Raw genomic sequence first — 23,715 nt, forward strand, 5'->3', positions numbered from 1 at the left:
GTGCCGGGACGGAGCGTGGGCTGTGCCAGGCAGGGACGCGGGCTGTGCCGGGACGGAGCGCGGGCAGTGCCGGGACGGAGCGCGGGCTGTGCCGGGACGAAGCGTGGGCTGTGCCAGGCAGGGACGCGGGCTGTGCCGGGACGGAGCGCGGGCTGTGCCAGGACGGAGCGCGGGCTGTGCCGGGACGGAGCGTGGGCTGTGCCAGGCAGGGACGCGGGCTGTGCCGGGACGGAGCGCGGGCAGTGCCGGGACAGAGCGCGGGCTGTGCCGGGACGGAGCGTGGGCTGTGCCAGGCAGGGACGCGGGCTGTGCCGGGACGGAGCGCGGGCTGTGCCAGGACGGAGCGCGGGCTGTGCCGGGACGGAGCGTGGGCTGTGCCGGGACGGAGCGCGGGCTGTGCCAGGCAGGGACGCGGGCTGTGCCGGGACGGAGCGCGGGCTGTGCCGGGACGGAGCGCGGGCTGTGCCGGGACGGAGCGTGGGCTGTGCCAGGCAGGGACGCGGGCTGTGCCGGGACGGAGCGCGGGCTGTGCCAGGACGGAGCGCGGGCTGTGCCAGGCAGGGACGCGGGCGGCGCCGGGACGGAGCGCGGGCTGTGCCGGGACGGAGCGCGGGCTGTGCCGGGATGGAGCGCGGGCGGCGCAGCCGTTGCACCCGGGAGCCGCGCAGCACCCGCCCCTCGGATTTCCTCCCGTGGCAGCGACTCCCGAACTCTACGTGCGTTTTTCGAGCTCCGCATCCGGCTTTTCCAGGCACGGAAACAGCAAAGATCGGGTTTGTGCGTTCCGTGAACGTAAAAGACAACGGATCAGTTATCAGTGAACCCCCAGCGCTCCCTCTCGGCACCAGAGCCCCCAGGAGCGCGCGGGGCTACGGGCGAAGGCACATCGTGACGCGAGTGACGGTCTCAAGGCCAAACCAGCCCTTTGAGCCTTTTCGGGCTCCCTCCCCCCCACAGAATCGTTACCGCTCCGGCTGCGATCTCCTTTCAGACCACAACTGGGAGGCCTGCCCCTCCAGGAGAGGCTGGACGGCTTCCCTGGGGCTCCAGGGAGGAGGAGGAGGAGGATGGCGCGGGGCAGGGCCTGGCGGGACGGGGCGCAGAGGCCCCCGCTCGCACGCGATGCCGACGCGAGGGCAAGGCGAGCGGAGCAGAAGGCTGGGTGACAAACCTCGGAGAGGGAAAACTCGCAGGAGATCGCTCCCAGCTTTCTTCCCGAGCGAGGGACGCGCCTCCCCCTCGGAGGGGACCGGCAGCCCGAGCTCGCGACCGAGCGGCTGCGTTTCGGCTACGGCGCGGAGTGGCAGGCGCCACGGGCAGCGAACCCAGGGCGGCCCCCAAGGCCGCGAGCGGGGCCGCCCTCATACGGCGGGCGCAGCTGCGGTCACCTCGGCTGCGCCGCTGCTCCCCGCGCACCAGCTGCCAATTACCGCGCGGAGGACGGCTGCGCCGGGCCGCAGCCGGGATTCGGGAGGCCCGTAAATTAGCCGGGCGTCCCTCGGCACAGACCATCTGAACGCGGCTGCCGGGCTCGCCTTGGGACAGAAAGGCGCGCGGCGGAACGGCCGGGCGCCGGCGCGGGAAAGGGAACGGCCGCGGCCCCGCGGCCCCCGCCGAAATCCCGAGGGCGCGGGGCGGAGACGAGGGCGTCCCGGCGGCACCGGCCGCTGCCCGCGCCACACCTGAGCCGCGCGGAGAGGTCGGGGCCGGGGATCGGAGCCAGCGCGGCACGACGGGCGACGGAAGCAGGCGGGAACCGCTCATTAGGCAGCGGGAGGGCAGCAGCTGGCCGCGCGCTCCCGGAGGGCTGAGCGGTCCCAGGGCAGCAAAAAGCCCTTAATAGCGGTTTCAGCGTCCTGCTTTATGGGGCAATTAAACGGCGGCGAAGAGTTTACAGGGCCGGTGCGGAACGCCTCGTTTCGGGAGCCGTTAAAGGAGCTTTGAAGCGGTTTGGTTTCTGGGACGCAGAGCCCGGCCCGCGCCGCACCTGCCTCGCAAACGGCCGCTCCCCGGGGACGTCGGCGGGCCGGCGCCGCAGCCGGGGGCCAGAGCCAGCAGCCTCGGAAAAAGCCGTCCGCGAAGGGGACGCGCACGAGGGATCCCTGCCCCGCGCAGCGGCGAGCGCGTGGCAGCGGCCGAGAGCCACGGGCCGCCTGTCCCCGCTCCCCCCGGCAGCGGACGCTCCTCCGTCCGGATAACGCGGCGCGCCCGCGTCGGCTGGAGAGCCGCCGGGCGGCCGCGCGGGGGAACCGCGGGGGCTGCGGGCAGAGCCCCCAGCTGAACGCGCGCTTTCTCCCCGGTACGCCCCAGTTTGAGGCCGGGGCCGCGCAGAGGGCGCGGGCGCCCTCTCGCCGACGCGCAGGGGCTCGGGACGCGGCGCCGCTGCCGGCCAGGGAAGGCGGCCGTTATCTCCCGGCGGCAGCAGGGACGCTCATCCATCACGCGCCGTGCAGGGGTCCCCAGGAGAACGGCCGCTCGCCTGGAAGCGCCTTCCCGAGCGTTGACCGGCCGCCGCTCTCCCTCAGATAAAGTCACCCCGGGTGGAAGCCGCGCTTGGCTTCACAGCTGGCGATTTCGGAAATCAACGGCTGGTTTTTGTTTTTTTTTTTAATCCCGTATTTTGCACTCTAAACAAAACGCGGTCTCGCAGGCCGTCGCTCCCGTTGCGGCCGCGTTTCCCTGAACCCGAGCCGCTGGAAGCGGTACCGGCCGGAAGGCGCCGTCCTCTCGCTCCGTCTGACGGCACGCCCAGCGCCCGGCCGCAGGGAGAAGGCGGCCGCTCCGCGCTGTGCGCTCGCGGAGAAATAAACTCAACTCGGGGTTTCTAAATCCCCGCTTCGGGGCTTTGAACCCGAGACTCACGCCAGGAAACAGCAGCGTGCGATTGGGATCGTACAGCAACACGCTGGCAGCCCACGGAGTTGGCACCTGAGCTTTTTTCGGCCCCGCAATATTTCTGTCTCACGTCACAAGCTTCTTCAGAACTTATTCAGAAGCGGCTGCAGGGAGCCGCGCACAGATGCTCGGGTGCTCCAGCGTCCGGAAAATACAACTGGGCTTCAACCAGCAAACCAACCACGATGGGAAGGGTCCCGCTACATCTGCATTTGCTTAAAAAAACCAATAAACGGGCAAAGATCTTCATTCAGGCAGCGAGGGGGAGCACGGGGGGTCCAGGGCAAAGTTGAGGTCACGCACTGGCCTCACCGCGGTCCCAGAGGAGACCTCCCGTAATCGGTGCTTTCACGCGGGGCGACGCAGCCCGTTCGGCCCCGCGCCCTCCCGTCACGCGTTCCGACGGTTCAGCGGCTTGCGGGACCAACGCGGGTGATCCCACGCGGGGCGCACAGCGGAGAACCACGCTCCGGCTGCAAAAGCCAGCGAGGGAACGCGCCGGGGCGGCGAGAATCACCCGCGCACACACGGAGCCGCGGGCGTCGGGAAAACCGCGGCCCCGAGCCGCGCGGCGCTGCCGAGGGGGACGAGGGCGACGTGATGAACGATCTCTTGGCCGTTCCGTAACGCGCGACACGGTGCCCCGCGGCGGCCCAGTCACAGGACAAAGGCGGAGGGGAGGGGGCGGCAGCCGCTCCCGCTCGCTCCGACTCCCGGCGAGGGCCGCAGCCGGCAGGTTCCGCGCGAACAAAAGGGCCGCGGCTCCCCAGACACCGCGTAATCGAGACGCGGGCCTCTGCTGCCGCGTCCCGGGAGGCAGCGGGCAAAACCACGCAAAGGAAACCAACCTCCCCAGGACGACGAAGGCGCGGGGCAGCACCCGGACCTCGGGGAGCCCCCACCCGCGGGGCTGGGCCGGGCGAGCAGCGCCACGTGCTGCCCCGCGCCCCTCGCGCACGGTCCCGTGGGGGCTGGGGGACCAGGACCTCTGATTCGGCACCTGGCGATGTTTACGTCCTTCCTCCGCGCTCATTCAGCTCATTCGGGGTGAAATCCCGACGCAGGGCTCTTGCCAACGACCGCTCCTCCTTGCTGAAAGGAATTTTTAAGCTCTTGTGGTTCAACCGGCACTCGAGCTGCCAGCCCCGGGCTTCAGCGACCGCGCTGCCGTCCGCGACGCCTCCCCTGCTCTCGCGTCCGGTGGGTCCCGCAGCGCCCGTCACGGCAGCAGACCACGAGCTTTGGGCCGCGGGCCGGGGCAGCTGCTGGTCGCTTCGCTCTCCCCACCTACTCAGCTCCAGGTGTCCCCACACGCGAGCTGGCACTGCCACCGAAAAGTCACCCTGTCGCCTCCCCGGCGCCTGCTTACAATCCCAGAGGGTTTGGGGGGGAGGGAGCGTTACAGCCCCCCCAGCCCCACCCCCCTGCCCGGAGCAGGGACATCTCCAGCCGGATCAGGTCGCTCACAGCCCCGGCCAACCTGGCCTGGGACGTTTCCAGGGATGGGGCACCCACCCCAGTGCTCCACCACCCTCAGGGTAAAACGTTTCCTCCTGATATCCGATCTGAATCCACCTCCCTCTATTCCAAAACCACCACCCCCTGTCCTGTCCCACCAGGCCCTGGTCAAAATCCCCTCCCCACCCTTCCCGCAGCCCCGCCGGGCACGGGGAGCCGCTCTCCGCTCTCCCGGAGCCTCCTCCTCTCCGGAGCGCACAGCCCAGCTCCCAGCCTGGCCCGCAGCAGAGCTGCCCCAGCCCCCTCAGCGGCCGCGGGGCCTTCGTGACAGACGCTGCCCGGGGCCGGGCCGGCACGGACCCCGGAGGGACGCCGCTCGTCCCCGCTCTCCCCCGGACACGGAGCCCTCGGCCACCGCGCGCTGAGCGCGGCCGCCCCGCGATTCCTCGTCCCCCGAGCGCTCCGTCCGTCACAGCCCGTCCCTGCAGCGCGGGGAGAAGGGCGGCGCGCGGGACGGGTCAGACGCCCGCGCGGGTCCAGGCAGACGATGTCCGTCGCTCGTCCCTCGGTCACCCCGGCACAGGGGCCACCAAACTGGCCAGGCACGACCTGCCCTTGGTGACGCCGTGCTGGCTGTCACCAGTCTCCTCCCTGCTCTCCACGTGCCCCGGCGTGGTTTTCAGGAGGGTCTGCTCCGCGACCCCGCCAGGCACAGGGGCGACACTGACGGGCCTGGCGCCCCCCAGGGCCTCTCGTTCCCCTGTTTAAAAAGGGGGGTTACGCTCCCCCTCGTCCGGCCACCGCGGCCCTCAGCAGAGCGCCACCGCTTCCCAAATACAACGGCCAGCGCCTTGGCAACTTCACCGCCCGGTTCCGCCAGGACCCGCGGACGCGTCCCGTCGGGTCCCAGGGACTCGCGCCCCGCCAGGTTCCTCAGGCGCCCACCCCTCCGCGGCACGCAGCGCGCTGCGGCCGAGACGCGGGCGAGGGAACGGCGCGGGGTGTTCTGCTCCCCGACGCGCAGCTGCCCGCGTCCACCCCCGCCAGCACGCCCTGCGCTGGGGCCCGGCAGAGTGAGACGCGACGGAAGGTGAACCTGCGGGACTGCGCGCAAGGGCGGAGTCTTCTAAACGCGGAGGCGTTCGGGGTCCCCAAAAAGCGCCTGCTCCCAGCTCAGCGCCCTCCGTTGTCAACACGCACAGAGGTCGCCACTGCAAGAGTCTTCGCCGCCTCTGCTACGCACAGGAAACGATATTCGCTCTTCTTAGAGCGAGATGGGCATTTTTGTACGGATTTACAAGAAAAGAGACGCTTCTGCTTCATCGAGGCGCAGAAGTCACCGCCTTAATCGCAACCTGAGCGCTGGGCAAAACGTCAGCGCCACGCAGCAACACCCGCCGTTAGCAGGCTGCTCGCGTCAGAAACGAACAGCTATAACAAGATTTTTAAGCGTCTACGTAATTTTGCGGGGAGCTTAGACAACGACGGTGTCCTCACAGAGGCCAGCCCCCTCTTCCTCCGTCCCTGTCGGTCCGTCACGCGGAGGCACGAGGTAACGGCGGCCGGGGACAGACCAAGCGACGCGGCCGGATGGCCCGCAGCGCAGCGGCACGGCAGTGGCCGTCGCTGACGCGGGACGGGCCGGAAGGCCGGCGAGCAGGGCGACGGGGACGACCTCCACAAGAGGAACGACGGCGGAACTGAGGGTTCCTCAGCCTCGGAGAGGAGATCAAGGGGGACGTGTCCGTCCCGTGAAATCAGGGATAACACGGGAAAAACGCAGCAGCGCGCGAAGGGCAGGAATCCTCCTCACCCCGCTGCTGACGTTCTTCACCTACACGCCCGCTGTCGGCAGAGTTTCAGCAGTTACGCGTCCGAGCGGCACGTCCGTCACGCTCCTAACGGATCCCACGCTTCGAACTCGCTGCTCCCGCAGGAACCGGCGGCACGCTCAGGGCAACGCTGCTTTCGGATCCGCCACGCGACCAACGCAGGCAAAGGGGTGCCCGTCGCCGCTGAGGCCTTCCTGGAGGGCTCCAAGAGAAACCCACCCACGGAGGCTCCTGCTGCGGAGCGAGAGCCTCGACCGCCACCCAGCGAGGATTTCGCCTCAATTTTCAGGCCAAACGCCCGGGAAGAGCCGTGTGACGCCCCGCAAACCGCTCGGGAGAGCCTCCGTCCCGGGACAGCCGGGGAGGGCTTTGGAAGCAGCCAAAAACCGGAGCAGAGCAAGGAAGCGTCGGCCTGGGTCACGAAGCGCAAGGGAGGGAACGCCCCAGCTCTCCAGGGCGGCAGAAATCCATGGATTTCTCTCAGGAGGGTGACGGAAAGATGGTCTTGAGCGCGAAAGGCCGCTCCAAATGCCAGGCGCTGGCTCAGCCTGCGGCCTCGCAGAGGCGGAGGACTGATTCGAGCTACCCCACCCCGCGAAACAACTGCAACGGCGACAGAACGTTCGGGTGCAGCAGCTCCCGCGCCCGGGGAAGAGCCCGTTCTTCCGTGCCAGCCGAGGCCAAACGCCTGTCCACGTGACCCCCAGCGCAATTCGAAAGCTGGTCTCTCGGGACCCTGCTGCGCGATCCGTACCAGCCAGCAGCTCCGGGGCTCCGCTGGCCGCGAGCGGAGTGGCGCTTACGCCACACGACGCTTCTTTTAAAGAGCCGATCCAGGAAAATCGGCTCACGATGACCAACCCTCTAAGCGCCAGGGAGACTCTCTTCGGCGCGGAGCGCGGGGTCAAGCTGCGCTCGTCACCAGAGCATCCAGGGTCCCCGCGGCGACCCGGCGCGAGGCCGCCACCAGCCGCCCCGCACGTTACCCCCAAAACCCGGGTGGGAATGAGACACCAAAGCCATCTCATTCCACACTGCACTGCTGCTCCCCTTCCCAGCCACCCAGCAGGCTCGGCTGCACTCGGCACGTCGCTCCGAAGCCTTTCGGACGGCTACGGGCAGAGGAAAGCGAAGGAACTGCTGAACTCTTCTCTGCTTTTCTCGGGAAAAAGTAGAGGATCCGGGGAAAACCAGAGCAGTGTGCTGCTCCCCAAGCGCTTACGTGGCCGGAAGGATGCCGAGCGGCGAGGCGACCCCTTCCCCCCAGCCCCGGGGTGCAGTTTGGGGCACAACCCCAACCCATCGTCCCGAGGAAAGTCACTCGGGGACTCCGGACGGCTCCGGAAAGAGCCCGCAGCGAAAAGGACAGGATCCCGCTGCAGGCCGCACCCGCAAAGCTGCCAGACAGCAGCTCGCGCTACGGAGCGGGGTGGAAGCACGCCAGTTGGGCTGGGTTATTCTGACAGCGGCACGTCAGGCTGCGGCGGTAATTACCTCCGGATTGAGACCGCCGCACGGAAAAACGAGCGCCCGGCAGGTCCGCAACCTCCGGTGCGGAACGGCCCGTAAACCCCACTTCAGATGAGCTCCGGCGGCGACTCAGCTCGTAAAGCGCAGCGGCGCAGATAAAACACGCCGCTCCGCGTTGTGCCCGGCGTTAAAAGCCATCAGCGCGATTTGAAGATCCAGCTGATGCTTGGCTGCGAGCCAGCCGGGTCCCCCCGGAGCGGGCGGACGCGTGGGGGCCGCGGGAGGAGAGCGGGCCCGGCCCATCTCCGAGCAGCCGGGGCCCGCGCGGCTTTGCGTGGCGAAGGCCGTACGCCACCACAGCTGCCCCGTTCGGAGGTCACAAAAGCCCGGAGCGCAGCCTCGGCGCAAGGCTGGAAGTTCAGCCAACAAAACTCAACCAGTGAGCACAAAAAAACCCCCGAAGAGCAGCCCCCTCGCGAGCAGGGATCCCGAAAGCCGCAGCAGACAGCAGGACCCCGGCCCGCTCCCCCAGGAGCGCCGCGGCCTCGCCTGCAAAGCTCCAGCCGCGGAGCCGTCCTGCTCCTTCGGCTCTCGGGAAGCCGTGACCAAGCACCCGCAGCCGTCCTTCCGTAAAACCAGGCTTAGCGGCGGCCGAGCGGCAGGAGCCTCGCTCCCCTCGCGCCGCCAGAGCCCTGGCCACCTCCTTCTGAAGCGGCAGCCGCTGCAGCCGCCGCCGCGTTCCCAAACACCGGCTCCTGCGCTCCCGCGGTCCCGGCCGCGAGCGCGGGGAGCTTCCGCTGCACAAACCTCCCCGCCGCCGCCGCTGCGCCTGGAGAGTCACGGCAGCTCTACAAGCAGCCGGAGCCCGGCAGCGCCGCCTCGCTCCCAAACCGAACCAGGAGCGCGGCATTACCGAACCGCTGGCCGCGTGCGCCGGTATTTTGAGAAGGAAATTCGGCACCAAAGGCAAGTTGTGATTTATTTGCAGAGGGGTACCGGCGAAGCGAGAAGCAGAGCCCCCACAGAACTGCTCGGTGCGGGGTCACGGCCGCAGCGCTGTAATTAACCCTAACGGCCAGGTAAGAACCGGGGCCGCGGCTCCCGAGCGGGGCCACGCAGACGCCGTCCAGCCCGACCCCGCGCGGCGCACAGAGAGAGGCTTTTCCTACGCAGGCGACGTCCGCGGCCGCTCAGCCACAGAGGGACCGGCCCCGAGGACAAGACGCGCCCTCGGGCAGGGCCGAGCCCCGCAGGCGGAGCCGCGTCACCGGAGAACACGATCGCTGTTGCTGAAACAGGCTGGCACTGGAGCAGGAAACACCACCTGCGGAAAACGCCTCGGCTTTACGGAGCGGCACCTTCCCCACGCGGAATTCGCCGCGAAGAGCTGAAGGGCAGGCACGCGCTGCAGCGCCGCGGGGCCGACGCCACGCTCTCGGGTTTTACGTGGGTCGCTACCGGGCCGCGTTTGCCTGCGAACTGACTTGTGTACCAAAACCAAGGAGTTAACGCTCGGTTCGAGCGCCCAGGACAGACGCCCGCAGCGCAGGCTCGCAAAGCGGCGCAGACGCTCCCGTTCCGGCTCAGCAGACCACGTCCCCTCCCGCTCCAGAACCCCTCGCGCCGCTCGGCTGGCTGCGGAACCAGCACGCGAGGTGTTACGGGCTCATAAAGCCCGGGGTAAGACCCAGAAAAACCTGGCCAGCGCTTTCACAGGAGATCGTTTTACAGATTTCACACCTTCTCTGCGCAGAGCGGGTCTCGCGTTTCCGCCCCAGGACAGGCGCCGAGCAGACACGCAGAGCGAAGCAGTCGCTCTCTCGGAGCCGTCGAGGAAAGGTGACGAGAGAGACAGGGCTGCGAGTTCTGCCCGGTTCCGGGTCTGGGACTAACAGCCACGCAGCGACTCCTCTCCCAGACGAGTTTAAGCAGCGCTTACCCAGAGCCCCGCGCTCCCCGAAGGCAGGAGGGCTTCTGTTAACGAGGCTTTTCCGCGGACGGCCACCGAAGGGGATCTCGCCCAGCTGGCTCCGTCACGCCCCAGCTCAGCTCTCCTCTCACCCAGCACCGGCGGAGGCAATCTTTTCAACAAACGCTCCAGCGTCCCCCCAGGCCGGCGTCGGGCGGTAATGGATGTGTTGCTCTTGGAAGCCTGAGACCATGAAGCGAGCGACACGGGTCAAAGTTATTTGGAACGATTTACCGGGGGCTCGCAGCCGGGAAACTCATTCTGGTGGAGAGGAATGGCGCTGCAAAAGGCCAGCTCCTTGTGGCTGTTCAGATTTATTTTTGTCAGGAGAAATCTTAACTTCTCAGTTCTGCGAGCGGCCGGGGCCTCGTGAAAGCAGCGGGGCCTTGCAAGCGGAGTCTGGTGAGGAGGAAGCGCTCTCGGCGTCCCAGGGCAGAGCTTGGCGCGCGGAGCCAAAGCGAGCGCAATCCCCGGAGGAGGCCGGGAGAAAACCGATAAAAACAGGTGCAGACACGGCGGCTCGCTCGCGGCTTTCAGCAATCTGTTTAGAATTAAACTCCCGGATACGCTGGGGCTCCCGCCGGAGCCGATGAATCACCGGGAAGCGACAGCCTCCCCGTCTCACCTTCCTGCCCCGCGCGCTGCACCGGGGGCAGCAGCGCTGGGGAAGGCCACGGGCAGGGGAGCGCCGAGCGCGGGCGCTGCCGGCAGAGGCGGTGGCATCTCCTTCCTCCCCGCCAACGAGCTCCTCAGGACAAACGTTCCCAAAGCAGGAGACAAGGTCTCCGTGCGGAGCGCTGGCGTGGCTCCCCCCGCCCCCAGCCAGAGGCCAGGCTCGCTCGCTGCGCCTGTAACGTCAGGAATCGCCGCAGCGCTTTTCCAGAGGCGCAGGCGCCCGCCAGCTACCGTCCCGGCCCCGCGGCGGCCGCAGGCGGCCGAACGCTCACCCAGCGGAGTCCTCCCTCGGGGCAGAGGGAGGGGAAACCTTCCGGGTGGCTTACGGTCCGAGAGCCCAGCGCGTACCCCTCAGGGTAAGGTAAAACACAGGAGACGGGGAATTACGGAAAGGGGCTGAAGGACCCGGAGCTGGGGAGGAGCATCCCAACCAGTTAAATGCCGCCCAGTACCCGCCAGCACCAGTACAGCCGCCTTGAACTGCCATTGCTCCTCTAAACCCTACACAGTTCCCGGTTAAAAAGCCCAGAAGGAAACGTTTGGCTTCGATGCGCCACCTGCTTCGGAAGCGGAGAAAGCAGAACGGGAGCCAAAAGCAACTGCAGAAAGCCCAGGTCAGCGGCCCGCTCAGAGCTCCGCGTGATTAATAACCGCTGCTCGCTTGACGAAGTCTCCGGGAGGCAGCGGCCTCCCGGCTGAGGGGACGGAGCGCCGGCGGGCGCCGATCCCCGCCGCCGGAGCTGCGGTCCCTGTCCCTCCTCCTGCGGGGTTTCTGCTGCCTTGCCCGTTTTAAACGCTGGAGGATAAGCGCAATCAGAAACAGAAGAGATACCAACAGCCGCGCTCTCACAAAGCTTCTCGTGCGGGGGAAGCGCGTTGCTGTTGGTAAATTAAGCGTTTCAGTGACGGAGCGAGGCGGCGCCCTTCCGTACCACGGAGGCTGAGCAGAGCCACCCTGCCAGCAGCCGTTACGGCGAGCAGCCGCAGCCCGGCGCCCGCTCCGACGAGCCTCGCAGCACGAGCCGGCCACCTCCGGTCTCCGCTTCCGGAAAAATCAAACGTTCCAGCCGCAGGGTCTTTGCGCCACTGTGACCGGCGAGGTCAGGCTGCCGGGCTGCGCAGGGAGAGCGGCAGGGTCGCTCCCACGCGGGCTCGCGCGGGGTGTCACGGCTTGGAGAGCGGGAGAGGCCGGGATGGGTTAGAACGAGCTGCGTGAGGCAGAGCGCAATACCAAACCCGAAATGCGAGGGCTCCCCGTGGCTTATTTAACCCTCACAGAACCGCCTGAAGGAGCCGACTCCACGGGCTCCGATAAATGTCACTTCATGGTAGACAGGGAGAACAATATCAGCACAAGAAATTTTCAGTCAGTTAACGACCCGAAAAAAGCAGGCGAGAGTAACAGCGGAGCCCAACCGCAGCGAGAGCCGCCGCAGCGCCGGGCCAGAGCAAAAGGCCGCTCCGTGTTCTTCAGCGAGGGGCCCCGGGCGTTGTGCTCCCCAGGACGAGCAGATTTGCGAGAGAACTGCAAGAGGAGACCTGCGACGCGCTGCTCGCAGCTGGGCAGTAAGACGACGTTTACAGCCAGCGGTATGCCGGACGCGCCAGAGACGACGCCCAGTTCACACCAGTAAGCCCGCGAGCGGCTCTCCCTCCGCCAGCCTGAGCCCACACGCGGTTTCAAGGCGCTGAGAGCTCGCTGCAGCAGGCGACGAGGCGGGAGCGCGAACGTTTCAATGCCGAGAGAGCAGCCTCATGTGAACGGCAGCCGGAGCGCGGGGCTGAAGGGACCCCTTCCCTCACACAAAATACACCTTCGGGTGGAAAAAACAAACAAAAAAAATAAGAAAGGAGTGTTCCAGGCACGAAGAAACAGCTGTATGCTCCCGGCACCCTCCTCCCTTGGGAGACGGCTGTCTGTGTTTTGGGGAACCCCAGAGGGTTTGGGGGGGAGGGAGCGTTACAGCCCACCCAGCCCACCCCCTGCCCGGAGCAGGGACATCTCCAGCCGGATCAGGTCGCTCAGAGCCCCGGCCAGCCTGGCCTGGGACGTTTCCAGGGATGGGATCCACCACAGCCATGCGGAGACACCGCACTGGAGGCGTGAGGCAGCTGGAACTCTCCTCCACTCACCCGCGACGCGACATCAGAGCCCTTTGCGGAGGAGTGTGAAGAAGGGATGAGGAAGAGCCGGGCTGCAGATCCTCCCTCTGCCCACCTGTACGGCGGGCACGACTCCCTGCTTCCACTGGTGTCTCCGCGCTGAATCCAGCCGCGTTTCACAGGAGTGACCCTCACGCCGCGGCTGAAGCGCAGGTCTGCCGTACAGCGGAGCAAGTCTGCTCATTCCACGTTCAACACGGAGAACAACGCCACGTGTACAGTCGGCTCGCGGCAGTGCCTACCAACACAGCCCGGCCAGGGGGAAAAAAAGGTCTGGGAACTGGATTCCTCAAAAGTCTGTTGGCATCAGGTTTTCACGGCGAAACGCCCCCAGAACGCCGCGATCATCTGCAAAGCCGGAGCCGCAGCACTCGCCCGCGTCCGCTCCTGCTCCAGGTCCGGCAGCTGCGAGTCCCGATTGACATTTGTCGTGGTGGAGCCATCAACCACCGGCTCCCGCATTTCCTTCAAACGCCTCTCTCCCCCGAAGAGCACAGACCCTGCTGCTGGTCTAACGTTCTCTCTTTCACTCCTGTTACTCCAGCCGCGGTTCCTCGGGCTGGAGCCACCTCCAGGGGTGCCCGTCACCGTCTGTCACCTGCCTTAGTCCAGGGAGAGGGCTGAGCCGCTCCAGCCACCCGCTACTCAGCCGGTTTTCTGTCCCTTCAGCCACTCGTGTGTCCGCTCCTGAAGTCCGCTCAGCGATGGAACGCTCCGGCGCTGCTGCTACAAGACCTGGATGCGGTCAGGCCACGGCTTTACCGAGCCAGCAGTTACGGAGGTCGCCCCCGTGCCACCACTCGCATCAAAGGAGAAGGAAGGCGGGACGTTCGGTCCCATCGCAAGCTCCTTTTTCAGAGCTCCCGCTCTTCACTCACAGTAACCCCGCACTTCGGCAAACACAACTGTCCTGGGTTTACAGGGGAACGAACCTGCCTCTAGCTGCTGGCTGAAAACGCTCAGCCGTCGCCGGGAGTTCCCAGAAACAACCTCAGCGAGGCCGCGAGGCGTTCGAACGCTTGGCCAGCGTCTCTGGAAGCTGGGGTGCGTAAGGCCAGCGGGAGGAAGTCTGAGCCACGCTGCGCGTTTCTGCGCAGAAAAACGCCAGGCGGCCACCGTGCCAAGCCGTGATCCGCACGGAGTCTGCCACGGAGACCGCGCGCCTCGAGGGGCAGGTACGGTGCGAATCCAACGGGATTCTGGCTGTCGGCAGCCGCAGGGACTCACCGAGAAGCAGCAGCACGACAGGCACGAGCTGGAGTTTAGCACCCAGCAGTTTCCAGACCGAGAGATGTTTCCGGACCGGGAGAGCGGCCAGGCACCGCACCAGGCACGCAGCGCAGCGGGGGGGTCACCATCCCTGGAGGGGTTCAAAGAACGTGTCAGGACGTGGTTTAGTGGGCACGCGGTGTTGGGCTGATGGTCGGACTTGACGATCCTGGAGGTGTCTGCCAAGCGTAAATATTCTCAGATTCTACGATTTCACCTCGGAAACGACGGCAGCCGAGCAGAGGAGGTGGACCGCTGACACTGGTGTGGTGAAGGGGAAGGAGAAGAACCCGGAATGACCCCACCGTAGAGATGCGACGTGATGGAAACCAGCAGGCCCTCAAGAACACTTGAAAAACTCGTCAAGCAAACAAGGATGTGACGGTCCGACCCAGCTGACGCTTCGCAGCACACCGCAGATCCCGAACGAACCTGCAGCGAACTGGATGCATTACTATTTGAGAAGCAAGAAGAGAATCGTTAACCGCAAGCTCCCGAGAAAACGAAGCCATGAAAATCGGCTTGGATGCTCCCCTCTCCAGAACAGCAATCCAAGTGCAGCGACCCGGTACGAACAGCGGAGACGGGAAAGATTACAGATAACGGAAAGCCGGCCCAAAAGCCGCGTGTACTGAGAGACACGGAGAACCTACAGAAGACAAAAACCAGCTACTCACGGCTGGGAAGGACGGAGAAGCGGCCAGGAAGAATGGAGTACATCGGACCGAGATGAGGTTATTACGCATAGTTACTTGATACACTTTTTAAAAGTGCAAAACATTTTTTTTTAATTGATGGGTCCATAAGCATCTTCCTGAACGGAGCGGGGAGGCCGCGCGGCTCGGAGAGGCTGCTGGTTCCCTGCTGTTAGCCCACAGCACTGCCGCGGCACTCCACCTGGCGCTGTACGGACCCTTTGTGATTAGTAACGCTGACCATCGCTTCAGCGAGAGCCAAGGGAGCAGCGGGAACGCAGCCTGGAGACCCACAGCGAACGCTCTCAGCCTTGACACCGGGGCGTGAGCCCAGAGAATCCCCAAACGGGCCCCAGGACTCCAAACCCGCGAAACTCAGAGGAGCGCCACGCGGGGGGACCGCGAGACCGGCAGCGGGGTTGAAAGGAGGCGATGGGCGTTGCTCTTCCCGCAGCGGACAGCAAACAAACGCGCGGAAGCGGAAGCCTCCCTCACGCGAGGCAAGCCGCTCAGCTCACCGAGAAGGGGAGCAGAAAGCGTCGCCCCTGCCGTCTGCGGACCCACGGGACGGCAACGCTGACAGCGGCGCGCGGCTCCCGCCTGCCGCCACGTCCCGAGGGGCTGGGAGGACGCCCGGGGACAGCCCGGGGAACAGCACGGCCTGACGCGAGCTGGGCGCTCGCGCCTGCGGCGGAGAGAGGACGAAGGGAAGCATCCAGAACGGCCCTGGAGACGCAGGGGCTCTCTCCCCTCCCGCGAACACCAGCGCTGCTGGAGAAGGGATCTGCCAGCACACCATGCAGCAGGGAAACCCCAGAAACAGGAGTCTGGGAACGCGGCGTGGAGGGAACCTTCCGCCACTGGGAAACCACCCCTCCGCAACCCCCACCCCGCTTCCCTGCTCCATCCAGCAAGAACGGAGGGATGCCGGCTCCGCTTTCCGCAAGACCCAGAACCCAGACGGCAGAGGTGAAGCCGGGTATAAAACAAACCGCAGCGACGCAGGACTCACTCCGCTGCGCGGACAGGCGAGCAACAACCAAAGAAACGCTTCAAACCGCGACTTATAAAGGTGCCCACGGGAACGAGACGCCCGCGCCCCGCATCCGTTGGTATCCGAACTTAAAGGCAACCCTGGGTCCCAGCGCAAGGCTTACGACGGGGAGACCGCACGCAGACCCCGCCACCCCGGAGGGCAGCCCGTTCCCGACGCGGCGCCTGAAGCCTCCACCGGCGACGTTAACTCGACTCTGCAGCGGCGCCACGGGAGAAGGTCCCACAGGGGCGAGCGACGGCGGCCTGGCCGTCTCTGAGGGAAGGCCGTGGGACTCGGGATCACCCGCTTCGCCTCCCAACCCCGCAGCGAACACCAGGCGAGCAGGATCCAGGCAGCATTTAACGGGGTGCAAGTGAGAGGCCAAGAGCCTGGAGGAAGCACACAGTGCTAGAACAGGACAGCGGAGGGTACCCCAGACGATGCTGAGCACCCTGGCGCAGCGTCAGCCGAGACGGAACCGTTGTGCTCGGCGGGAGGGAAAACAAAATCTCAAGGAAAAACCCATTAAAAAAAAAAAAACAACTGAAATTTCAGCGTGTCACCCCGCGGCAGGGAGGGAAGCTGCTGACGGCTTCGCAGCCTTTGCAGCCGAGACGGGAAAGCAGAGCTGCGCTGCGCGGCAGCGTCACGGTGCGCCCCCCATACATACTGCTTCATGGCTATCAGCTTGGAGTCCATGCTCTCCTGCTTGCCCTTCATCACCTGGATGTCGGTCAGTAACTTGGTTACGTTGTCCTGCCGAACCTTTATGTCCTCGTTCTTGATGCTGGACACCTGCAGAGGGAAAGGAAGGCGTCAGCCGCGCTTCGCTCCTACACGGTGGTTATTTAAGCTCCAAAGCTGGAATTGCAAACAACCCATCTCCCGCCCCGCGCCAGCTGCGGCATTCGCACCCGAGCGCGCCGTGCCGAGACGAAGTCCTGCCCTCCGCAGCGCACGTTTCCCGCGAGCACGCTGCTGTTTGAAAGCAGCAAATTCTGCCGCAGCCTAAAAAAATAAATCTTTTCGGATCGGAAAGAGGGCGCTCTGGTAAAGGGGAGGCCTGCGCAGGAGCTGTTTGCTACGCAAGCCTTCAGACGGGCCACGGACCAAGACGGTGGTACCTACAGCAATCCACACGGACAAGCTCGCGGCCGCAGAGACCCGCGAGCACACTGGCACTGAAGGCAGGAAACAAACACGGTTTCCACAGCCGCTGCCGCGCGCCGCGGACCGAGCGGCGGAGAAGTCGCCAGCTGCCTCGGGGAAGCAAACCGGGAGGAGAGGGGCAGACGAGAGCGCAGCGGAGCCGGCAGGCAGAACGGGAAGCCGCTTCTGGAGACCCCCGCGCAGCAGCCGGTCGCCCGACACCCTCATCCTTCCCAGCACAAGTGCTGAAGCAGCTGAGGAGATCCTGCACAGATTGTTTTTATTTTTCTGATGAAACACTCACGAGAAACGACACCGGGGCACGCTCCACTGGAGCTGTACCCGTGAGAAGCCGTGACCCAAGCGTTACGGGGTTACACACCTCACCCCGCGGCAGCTCCTCTCCACTGTATCCCTAGGATCTCTCTACGTCCTACCGCGTTCGACCACCGCAAAAACGTCCAGAGGAGCTCCTGGCCCAGCGACGCGGCACTGAGGGTTATCTGAGGCACCCTGGGACAGACAGCAGAGCCAGCCACCCTCTGCACACGGCTCTGATTAAAACTGGGAAAAGAACGACAAAACCGCGTCTCTCCAGCCCACGCTTCGGGACCGACAAACGAGCCTGGAGCGCCACGAGCCGCTTCGGAGCTCCCGACACCAGCTGTGTTACACCGCGTCCTCGGCACGCGCACCGCGATTCTGGATTCCGGGAACCGGGGCCCGTTTCCCAACTTGCTCTGTGAGTTCAAAGGAAACGCGTGAGATTTTATCTGGGCTCCGCTGGCGGTTAACACGTTTGAAATAACTCCGGTTCCTCGTCCTCCCTCCTCCTTCCGCCACTGCCACACCTGAGGGATCTTCACCCGGCCGCGCACGCTGCACGTACGCGTTTCTCATTTCAAGCAAAGACTGCAGCTCAGCCAGCGACCACTCCTGCTCCTGCCGAAAGGCTCAGCCGCCCTTCGCTCTCTCCAGAGCACGCAGCAAACTTCCCTCCATCCGGCCAAGCTCAAACAGACGCCGCTGGTTTGGAAACCCAGGAAAAACACAGCGACCCCTTTACCGAACTCAGAACCAAGCTGGTTGGCAAGGCCCGGGTGCTGGCGGTGGCGGCGGGGGAGAGGGAAGGCTCAAGCAGTGCCACCAAGAACCCCACGCTGACAACGCGGGGAAAACGGCGCAGGAGCACAGGGGACCGCTCCCGAGAACCCGAAGGCAGCGATCAGCGGGAGGGCGCTGCCGCTCGTACCGGGGTGGGAGGGCAGGGACAGCAAGCAGCGCTGCTGGCGTACAAGACCAACCACCGCCACCCACGTCCATCGACCCTTAGAGCGCCCCGGTGCTTTCCACCACTGCCGGTCTCAAACAGCTCTCCAGAGCGGGAGGCGGTGTACCACTTACACTGGTGACTTTCCTCTTGATGTTCTCCAGGAGATGCTCCTGGCCCCGGATGAAGAACGGGTGCTGGAACTCGGTGTCGTCTTTCTCTGGCTTCACCAGTCCGCCCTGCTCGATGTGGACAACCTTTCGAAAGCCATCTGAAAGTCGAAGGGGAGACAGAAACGCTTAACAGGCTGAACGCGGACTGGAGAAAGCAGGAAACGGCACAAGTTACCCTTGTTCGCTCAGACACCCCGTGCCGCGCCACCGCGGCTTTCCCTCCTGACCCATCTCATCCTCAAAACGCTCCGTGGAACGGGAAACCCTTGAACGGACAGAGAGCGGGGCAGAGGCTTGCGCCGATCGTCTCCACGCGCTCGGAGCAGGAAGGGGCGCGAGTCCCCCCCACCACCGCTCAGCCACGCGCCCCGCACAACGCCTGGACGCGGGCAGCGGAGCAGACGGGATCCGCTCCTACGGCCCAGAGCGTTTCTGGAAACACCTGCTGCTGCTCTCGCGTGACTGAGCTGCGCCGCTGTTCGGCTGAGAGCGTGAGTCGGCCAGAAGGAAAGCTGAAATCGCTGAACCGAACCAGGAGTGCCCGCTCCAGCTCACCGTTTCCTGACGGGAGCCCTCAGCCGCAGGGATCCGTCCTGGTCCGTGAGCCAGCAGCATCCTGCCTCGCCAGACACACACACGTGTGCTTCAACAAAGCTTTCTTCGAGAATGCCACCAAAAAGGGACACAAAACCACGGCAGCGTCCACCCGCGCGCGACGGGAGAGGGGTCGACACCCGTTCAATTGACCCCCCAGCCCCTGCGCTCCCCGTTTCCGGACACGGATCCCTTTGCCTCGCAGCAGGACGTGCCACCTCCCCGGCCAGCCCGTGACGCAGACTGCCGGAGCCGGCATGCGTACGAAATCCGCAGTTCCAGGGCACTGTCGGCATCCGGATCCTCACCCTGAAAACGAGGGGGAATTTTCTTACAGGAAAGGAGACCCCAAGGCAGAGAAGGTCCGTAACTGCCTTCCCAACGGCTCCAGAGCCTTTCCGGGAAACTCCTTCCCAAGCGGGCTGCACAGCTGCCAGGGCGGCGCTGGCAACCTCCACAAGCAGGGCTGGCGGTCCTGGCGCAGACGTGCCGGTCCCCGACCCACTCGCCTTTGTACTGAAGCCCCAGACGCTTTGTTCTGAAGTCTGCTCCACCTTGAGAAATGCAAACCCACGCAGCTTTTCTGGTTCTAACAGCCGAGGATTAAAAACACCCTGGCTCGGGACAATCGCCCCGAACGACGGCGACAAGCACCGCTTTCGTTATTGCCGCAGCGACGCCACCTTCCGCTGCGGGTGAGGGTGAGGGTGCAGTCCCTCTGCTGCGCAGGGAAGGGAAAGGCACGGCGCGCTGCAAAGCGCTTCCTCGGCGGCTCAGGCAGAAGTTACGCACCGAGAACTTCCCATGGACTCGGAACACCTCAAAGGCACTCCAGAGCAGCGCGAAGCCAAAGTATTTTTGGGTCTCAGCGTTTCTGCAGACCCCCAGAATAAATGCCGAGTGGTATTTACGTTGCTCAGGCCACAGCTGTGGTTAAAGGAAAAAAAGCCGTTTCCTGCCCTCGCAGCAGAAAGCGATTTAAATCAGCGACACGTTATTGCGGTGGCATTGGCCCGTTTTGGTTATTCCGGCCATCCCTGAAAAACGAAAGGTCCCGGTCAGGAAGCAGAGAACCTCACAGTGCTCCAGCAGCCGGCGCCGAAAGGCAGCGAAAGCGTCATCCCCTCTCATCCCACGGGAACGCTCTCCGCAGCCGCACCTGGAGCGCTAACGCCGATCCCCGGCAGAGCCTCCGCGCGGGAGGCGCGTGAAAGGCCTGCTCTGCGCCGCTGCCTATCGCCGGAACCCGCCGCCAAACCGCGGCGGCAGCCCCGCGCGGGAGGAAGCGGGACAGACTGCCGTGAGGGAACGTCTCCGGGATAGTCCCGGAGCGTCCCTGGAGAGCAACCGTCAGGCTCGAAGCGCTCGCGCGGTCGGGCAGTTTGCGATTTCCTCGCGCATCCGAAGGGTTAAGAGGAGGATTAAGCAGTGTCGGTTTGGAAAAGCGGGAAGGGGGGAGCACGGAGAAAGAGAACTCGGACAGGGAACCGCCGGCACCTCCAGCTGCGTGCCCAGCCCGGAACGCCGGCGCAGCTCCAGTTTCCCCATCCAGCCACCAGCACGGGGGCGGAGGTGACCCCAGGCAAAACCTGGGTGGGGCACTCGGCAGTGAGCCCCGCTGCCGTGCTGTCCCTACGCGAACAGATTTCCTTGATGAACTTAGGAATCGCGATCGCCGGAGACGTAAAAAACGGGTTAGATGCAGAGTCAGCAGGCAGAAACCGCCTCGAAGCAGACAGCGTCGCTAGACCACACGATTGTGAGGTCCCTCCTGCTCTATTCCGCGATGATTTTATGGATTCATTGGGTTTTTTTTAAGTACCTGCTGGTTAGAAGAGCGGGTTCAGTCAACGCCCGCCCTGCGCGACGCCGGCAGCACCACGCCACCCGCGGCGGTCCTGGCTCACTGGAAGCATTCCGGGAGGTCGTCCCTCACGAGGCAGGACGGCACAGAGCGCCGTCGGGAAGGTTAACGGCGGGCGAGCACGAGGGAAGCACGCAGAACTCCCGCGCTGATCACCAGGGAACATCAAGGCGAAAGCAGCCCGGGAGTCTGACGCTCCTCACACCCAGCAGTTTTCAGTTCTAGACTGAAAAAAGCCCCGAGCAGTCGCAAAACCAGCAAACGTCCCCGGCAGGAATCCCGGGCGGAAGAGCGGAACCTTATTCCGGGACAGCCGCTGCCCCTCGCGCCGCGCGGGAGGTACTTACACATGTTGAGCTGCCGCACGAAGCTGGCCATGTTGTTGTGTTTGAAGTACTTGGGAAGCACCTCCTTGGCAAATTGGCCTTGGTCAAACACGTGGAAGCTGTTTCCGCTCTGTCGGAAAACAAAACAAGAGGAACCGTCATCAACCGCCGTTCCTCCGAACGAGGCACGCCCGCCTGCGTTTTCGTTTCCCACAGGCAAATCCTGCGCCGCTGGGAGACCGGGAACGGCCCCGCCTCCCGGAGCGCCGCGGCGGCGGGCGGGAACGCGGGTTATCGCGATCTGCGGAGCAAACCGAGACAGCCGGGCTGGTCTGACTCTACGTATCAACAAAAACCAGCTCTGCGGCCCGCCGGCCCGGGCAGCTGGCCACACGCACGAGGCCCGGCGAGCGGAAAGCAACGCGCGCCGCCGGCGGAGCGAGCGCAGCGCCCACTAGCAAGCTGCAATTTCTCACTGCGACTGACAAACACTTTCTACACGTGGATTTAAAAAGCGGGGACGGGCAAGAGCCAGGAGGGAGCACTCCTGCCCCTCCAAACCCTGAGCTGCTCCTGCCGGCGCCTTGCGAAAACGAGTTACCCTCACCAGGAGCGCGTGCCAAGGATACCGAGTTATTCTGACTCTCACCACGGTCTCGAGCAGCGGTCGGGATCGCACCTCAGAGATCTTATCCCGCACGGTTTCCATCAGCTCTCCGGCACGCCGAGCGGGAATGATGCCGTCAGCGCAGGCGGCCGCGCGTCAGCGGAGGCAGAGATGTTCACTCTGGCAGCGCGACACAGGACCTGCAGCTGTGTTTTACAACCTGGATTTTCTTCCAGGATGAAGTCCTGCCCCTGTCGTCCCCCGTCCCAGCAGCACGCGGCGCTGGCAGCAGCGCCGCAGGAGAGCCCGGCCCGACAAGTCCTTGCGCGGCCGGGAAGCAATCGGAATTCTCGGCTCAGAAGGAAAGCGGCAGGGCCAGGCCAGACCACCCAGGCGGCCGCGGGGGGACGGTGCCTCCAGAGCGCCAACGTCGCCCCGCCGCTCGCTCGCGACTCAACGAACGCAGCGTCGCGACGCGGGCTGCTCCTTCGACACCCAGCCAGGTTTTGCTGCACCAGGTCAAACCCCCCTCGCCCGTTACCGTGCTGAGCAACCAGACGAACGCAACGCTACGAGGGAAACCTGCAGGGAAGAGCTGAGGCCGAGTTCTGCCACACCGACCCGAGCATCGGACCCAACGTCCGCCGGACCTGGGCTCCAGGCAGGCACGTCTTGCTTGAAAAGCTCCCGGGCCAACCCACCGCAGCACGAATCCTGACGAATTAAGAATTTAAGGGAAAAAAAAAACCCTCAGACTTAAAAAAATTCAGCCTGGCCATAACAAAGCCGGGCGAGGGTTTATGAAAAGCTGACAGTTTGGGTTTTTGCTCCACGGAAGAGGTTTTTGCTCCCCCAGAGGACTCGCCTGCATTCGAATACTTGTTTTCACCAAGGCCCTTCGCTCCTTACCCAGCCCCTGCAGCTCTGGAGTTATTCCAGCGGCAAAAAACGCAACGGAAAGACGGCGCCGAAGGAGGGAAGCACACGCCAGCCACCTCCCCAAAGACGGCAACGCACCGTAAGGAAAACGTCCTCGAGTCCCGTTCCAGGGTTTTTGTTTTGCTGGAGCCACCCCACTCCGGCGTTCCCGCTTTTCCGCCTCCTAGGACAACCCCACGCAGCGCTGCAGGCTCGGCGCAGAGCGGCCGGAAAGCTCCCGGCGGAAAGGGACCCGCGGCGCCGGTCAGCAGGTGCTGGACAGGAGCCAGCGGGGTGCCCAGGTGGCCGAGAGGGCCAGCAGCACCCTGGCTGGTGTCAGGAGCAGCGTGGCCGGCGGGAGCAGGGCAGCGACGGTGCCGCCGTGCTCGGCACCGGCGAGGCCGCCCCTCGAGTGCTGCGCGCAGCGTCGGGCCCCTCAGCACGGGGAGCACGTCGAGGTGCCGGAGCGCGTCCAGAGAAGGGCAGCGAAGCTGGTGGGGGTCTGGAGCAGGAGAATTACCGGGAGCGGCTGAGGGACCCGGGGCTGTTCAGCCTGGAGAGGAGGCGGCTGAGGGGAGACTCATGGCTCTCCGGCTCCCTGACAGGAGGCCGCGGGGAGGGGGTGCTGGTCTCTTCTCCCACAAAACCTGTGATGGGACGCGAGGAAACGGCCTCGAGCTGCGCCAGCGGAGGTTTAGGTTGGATGTTGGGAAACACTTCTGTACTGGGAGAGCCGTCAGACGCTGGGCCAGGCCGCCCAGCGCAGAGGCGGGGTCACCGTCCCTGGAGGGTTCAGAGGACGCACAGACGCGGGCACGGCTTGGTGGGCACGGGGGCGCCGGGGCGATGGTCGGACGCCATGATCTTGCAGGTCTCTGCCAACCGTAAAGATTCTTCTTGCTCCTCCCAGGGAGCGGGGGAGGAAGAGGAGGGACGAGAAGACAGGCTCTCAGATGCAATGCTGTCAAACCACCGCACCGGTGACTTCCTTCCCAACTCTGAGACTCGCCGCTAAACTTCAGCATCTCTCCCCGCGATCACTGGAAACTCTCGTTTCCAGACTGTTTATGGCCGGCTCACGCATGTTTTCCTGCGCTCGCACCCCCTCACGCTCACTTCACCGGCCTTCCTCCCTCCCTGGCGCCGGCGCACCGCCCGGCAGCACGCGCACGCCGAATTCAGCGGTCCGTAAGCGACAGGACTATCCCCCCGCGGGGACTAAATCGGCCCTGCCCAGGCGTTAACCGAATTCCGCCTCCTTTCCGTCACCCCAGTGCTCAAGGTCGCCCGGTCCCTTCACAGCACCCCAAATCTGTGCTGGGCTCTCACAGCCCGGCAGCGCTTTGTGAAAG

At 65.1% G+C, this 23,715-nt stretch overlaps 1 protein-coding gene across 1 annotated transcript in view; it reads right to left on the bottom strand.

The window, feature by feature from the left end:
• Positions 1 to 23,715, bottom strand: part of HSF1 (heat shock transcription factor 1) — a 48,254-nt gene that overhangs the window by 15,620 nt on the left and 8,919 nt on the right. Inside the window, exons 2-4 of the mRNA XM_086741389.1 lie at positions 20,860 to 20,968; positions 18,016 to 18,152; positions 16,133 to 16,257 (exon numbers count right to left, since the gene is read on the bottom strand). Of these exons, the coding sequence (XP_086597515.1) occupies positions 16,133 to 16,257; positions 18,016 to 18,152; positions 20,860 to 20,968 (371 nt within the window). The remainder of the gene's footprint in view (positions 1 to 16,132; positions 16,258 to 18,015; positions 18,153 to 20,859; positions 20,969 to 23,715) is intronic.

Source organism: Chlamydotis macqueenii, chromosome 2 (genome assembly GCF_036417535.1).
Source record: "Chlamydotis macqueenii isolate bChlMac1 chromosome 2, bChlMac1.mat, whole genome shotgun sequence".
In the NCBI taxonomy this organism is placed as follows: Eukaryota; Metazoa; Chordata; class Aves; order Otidiformes; family Otididae; genus Chlamydotis; species Chlamydotis macqueenii.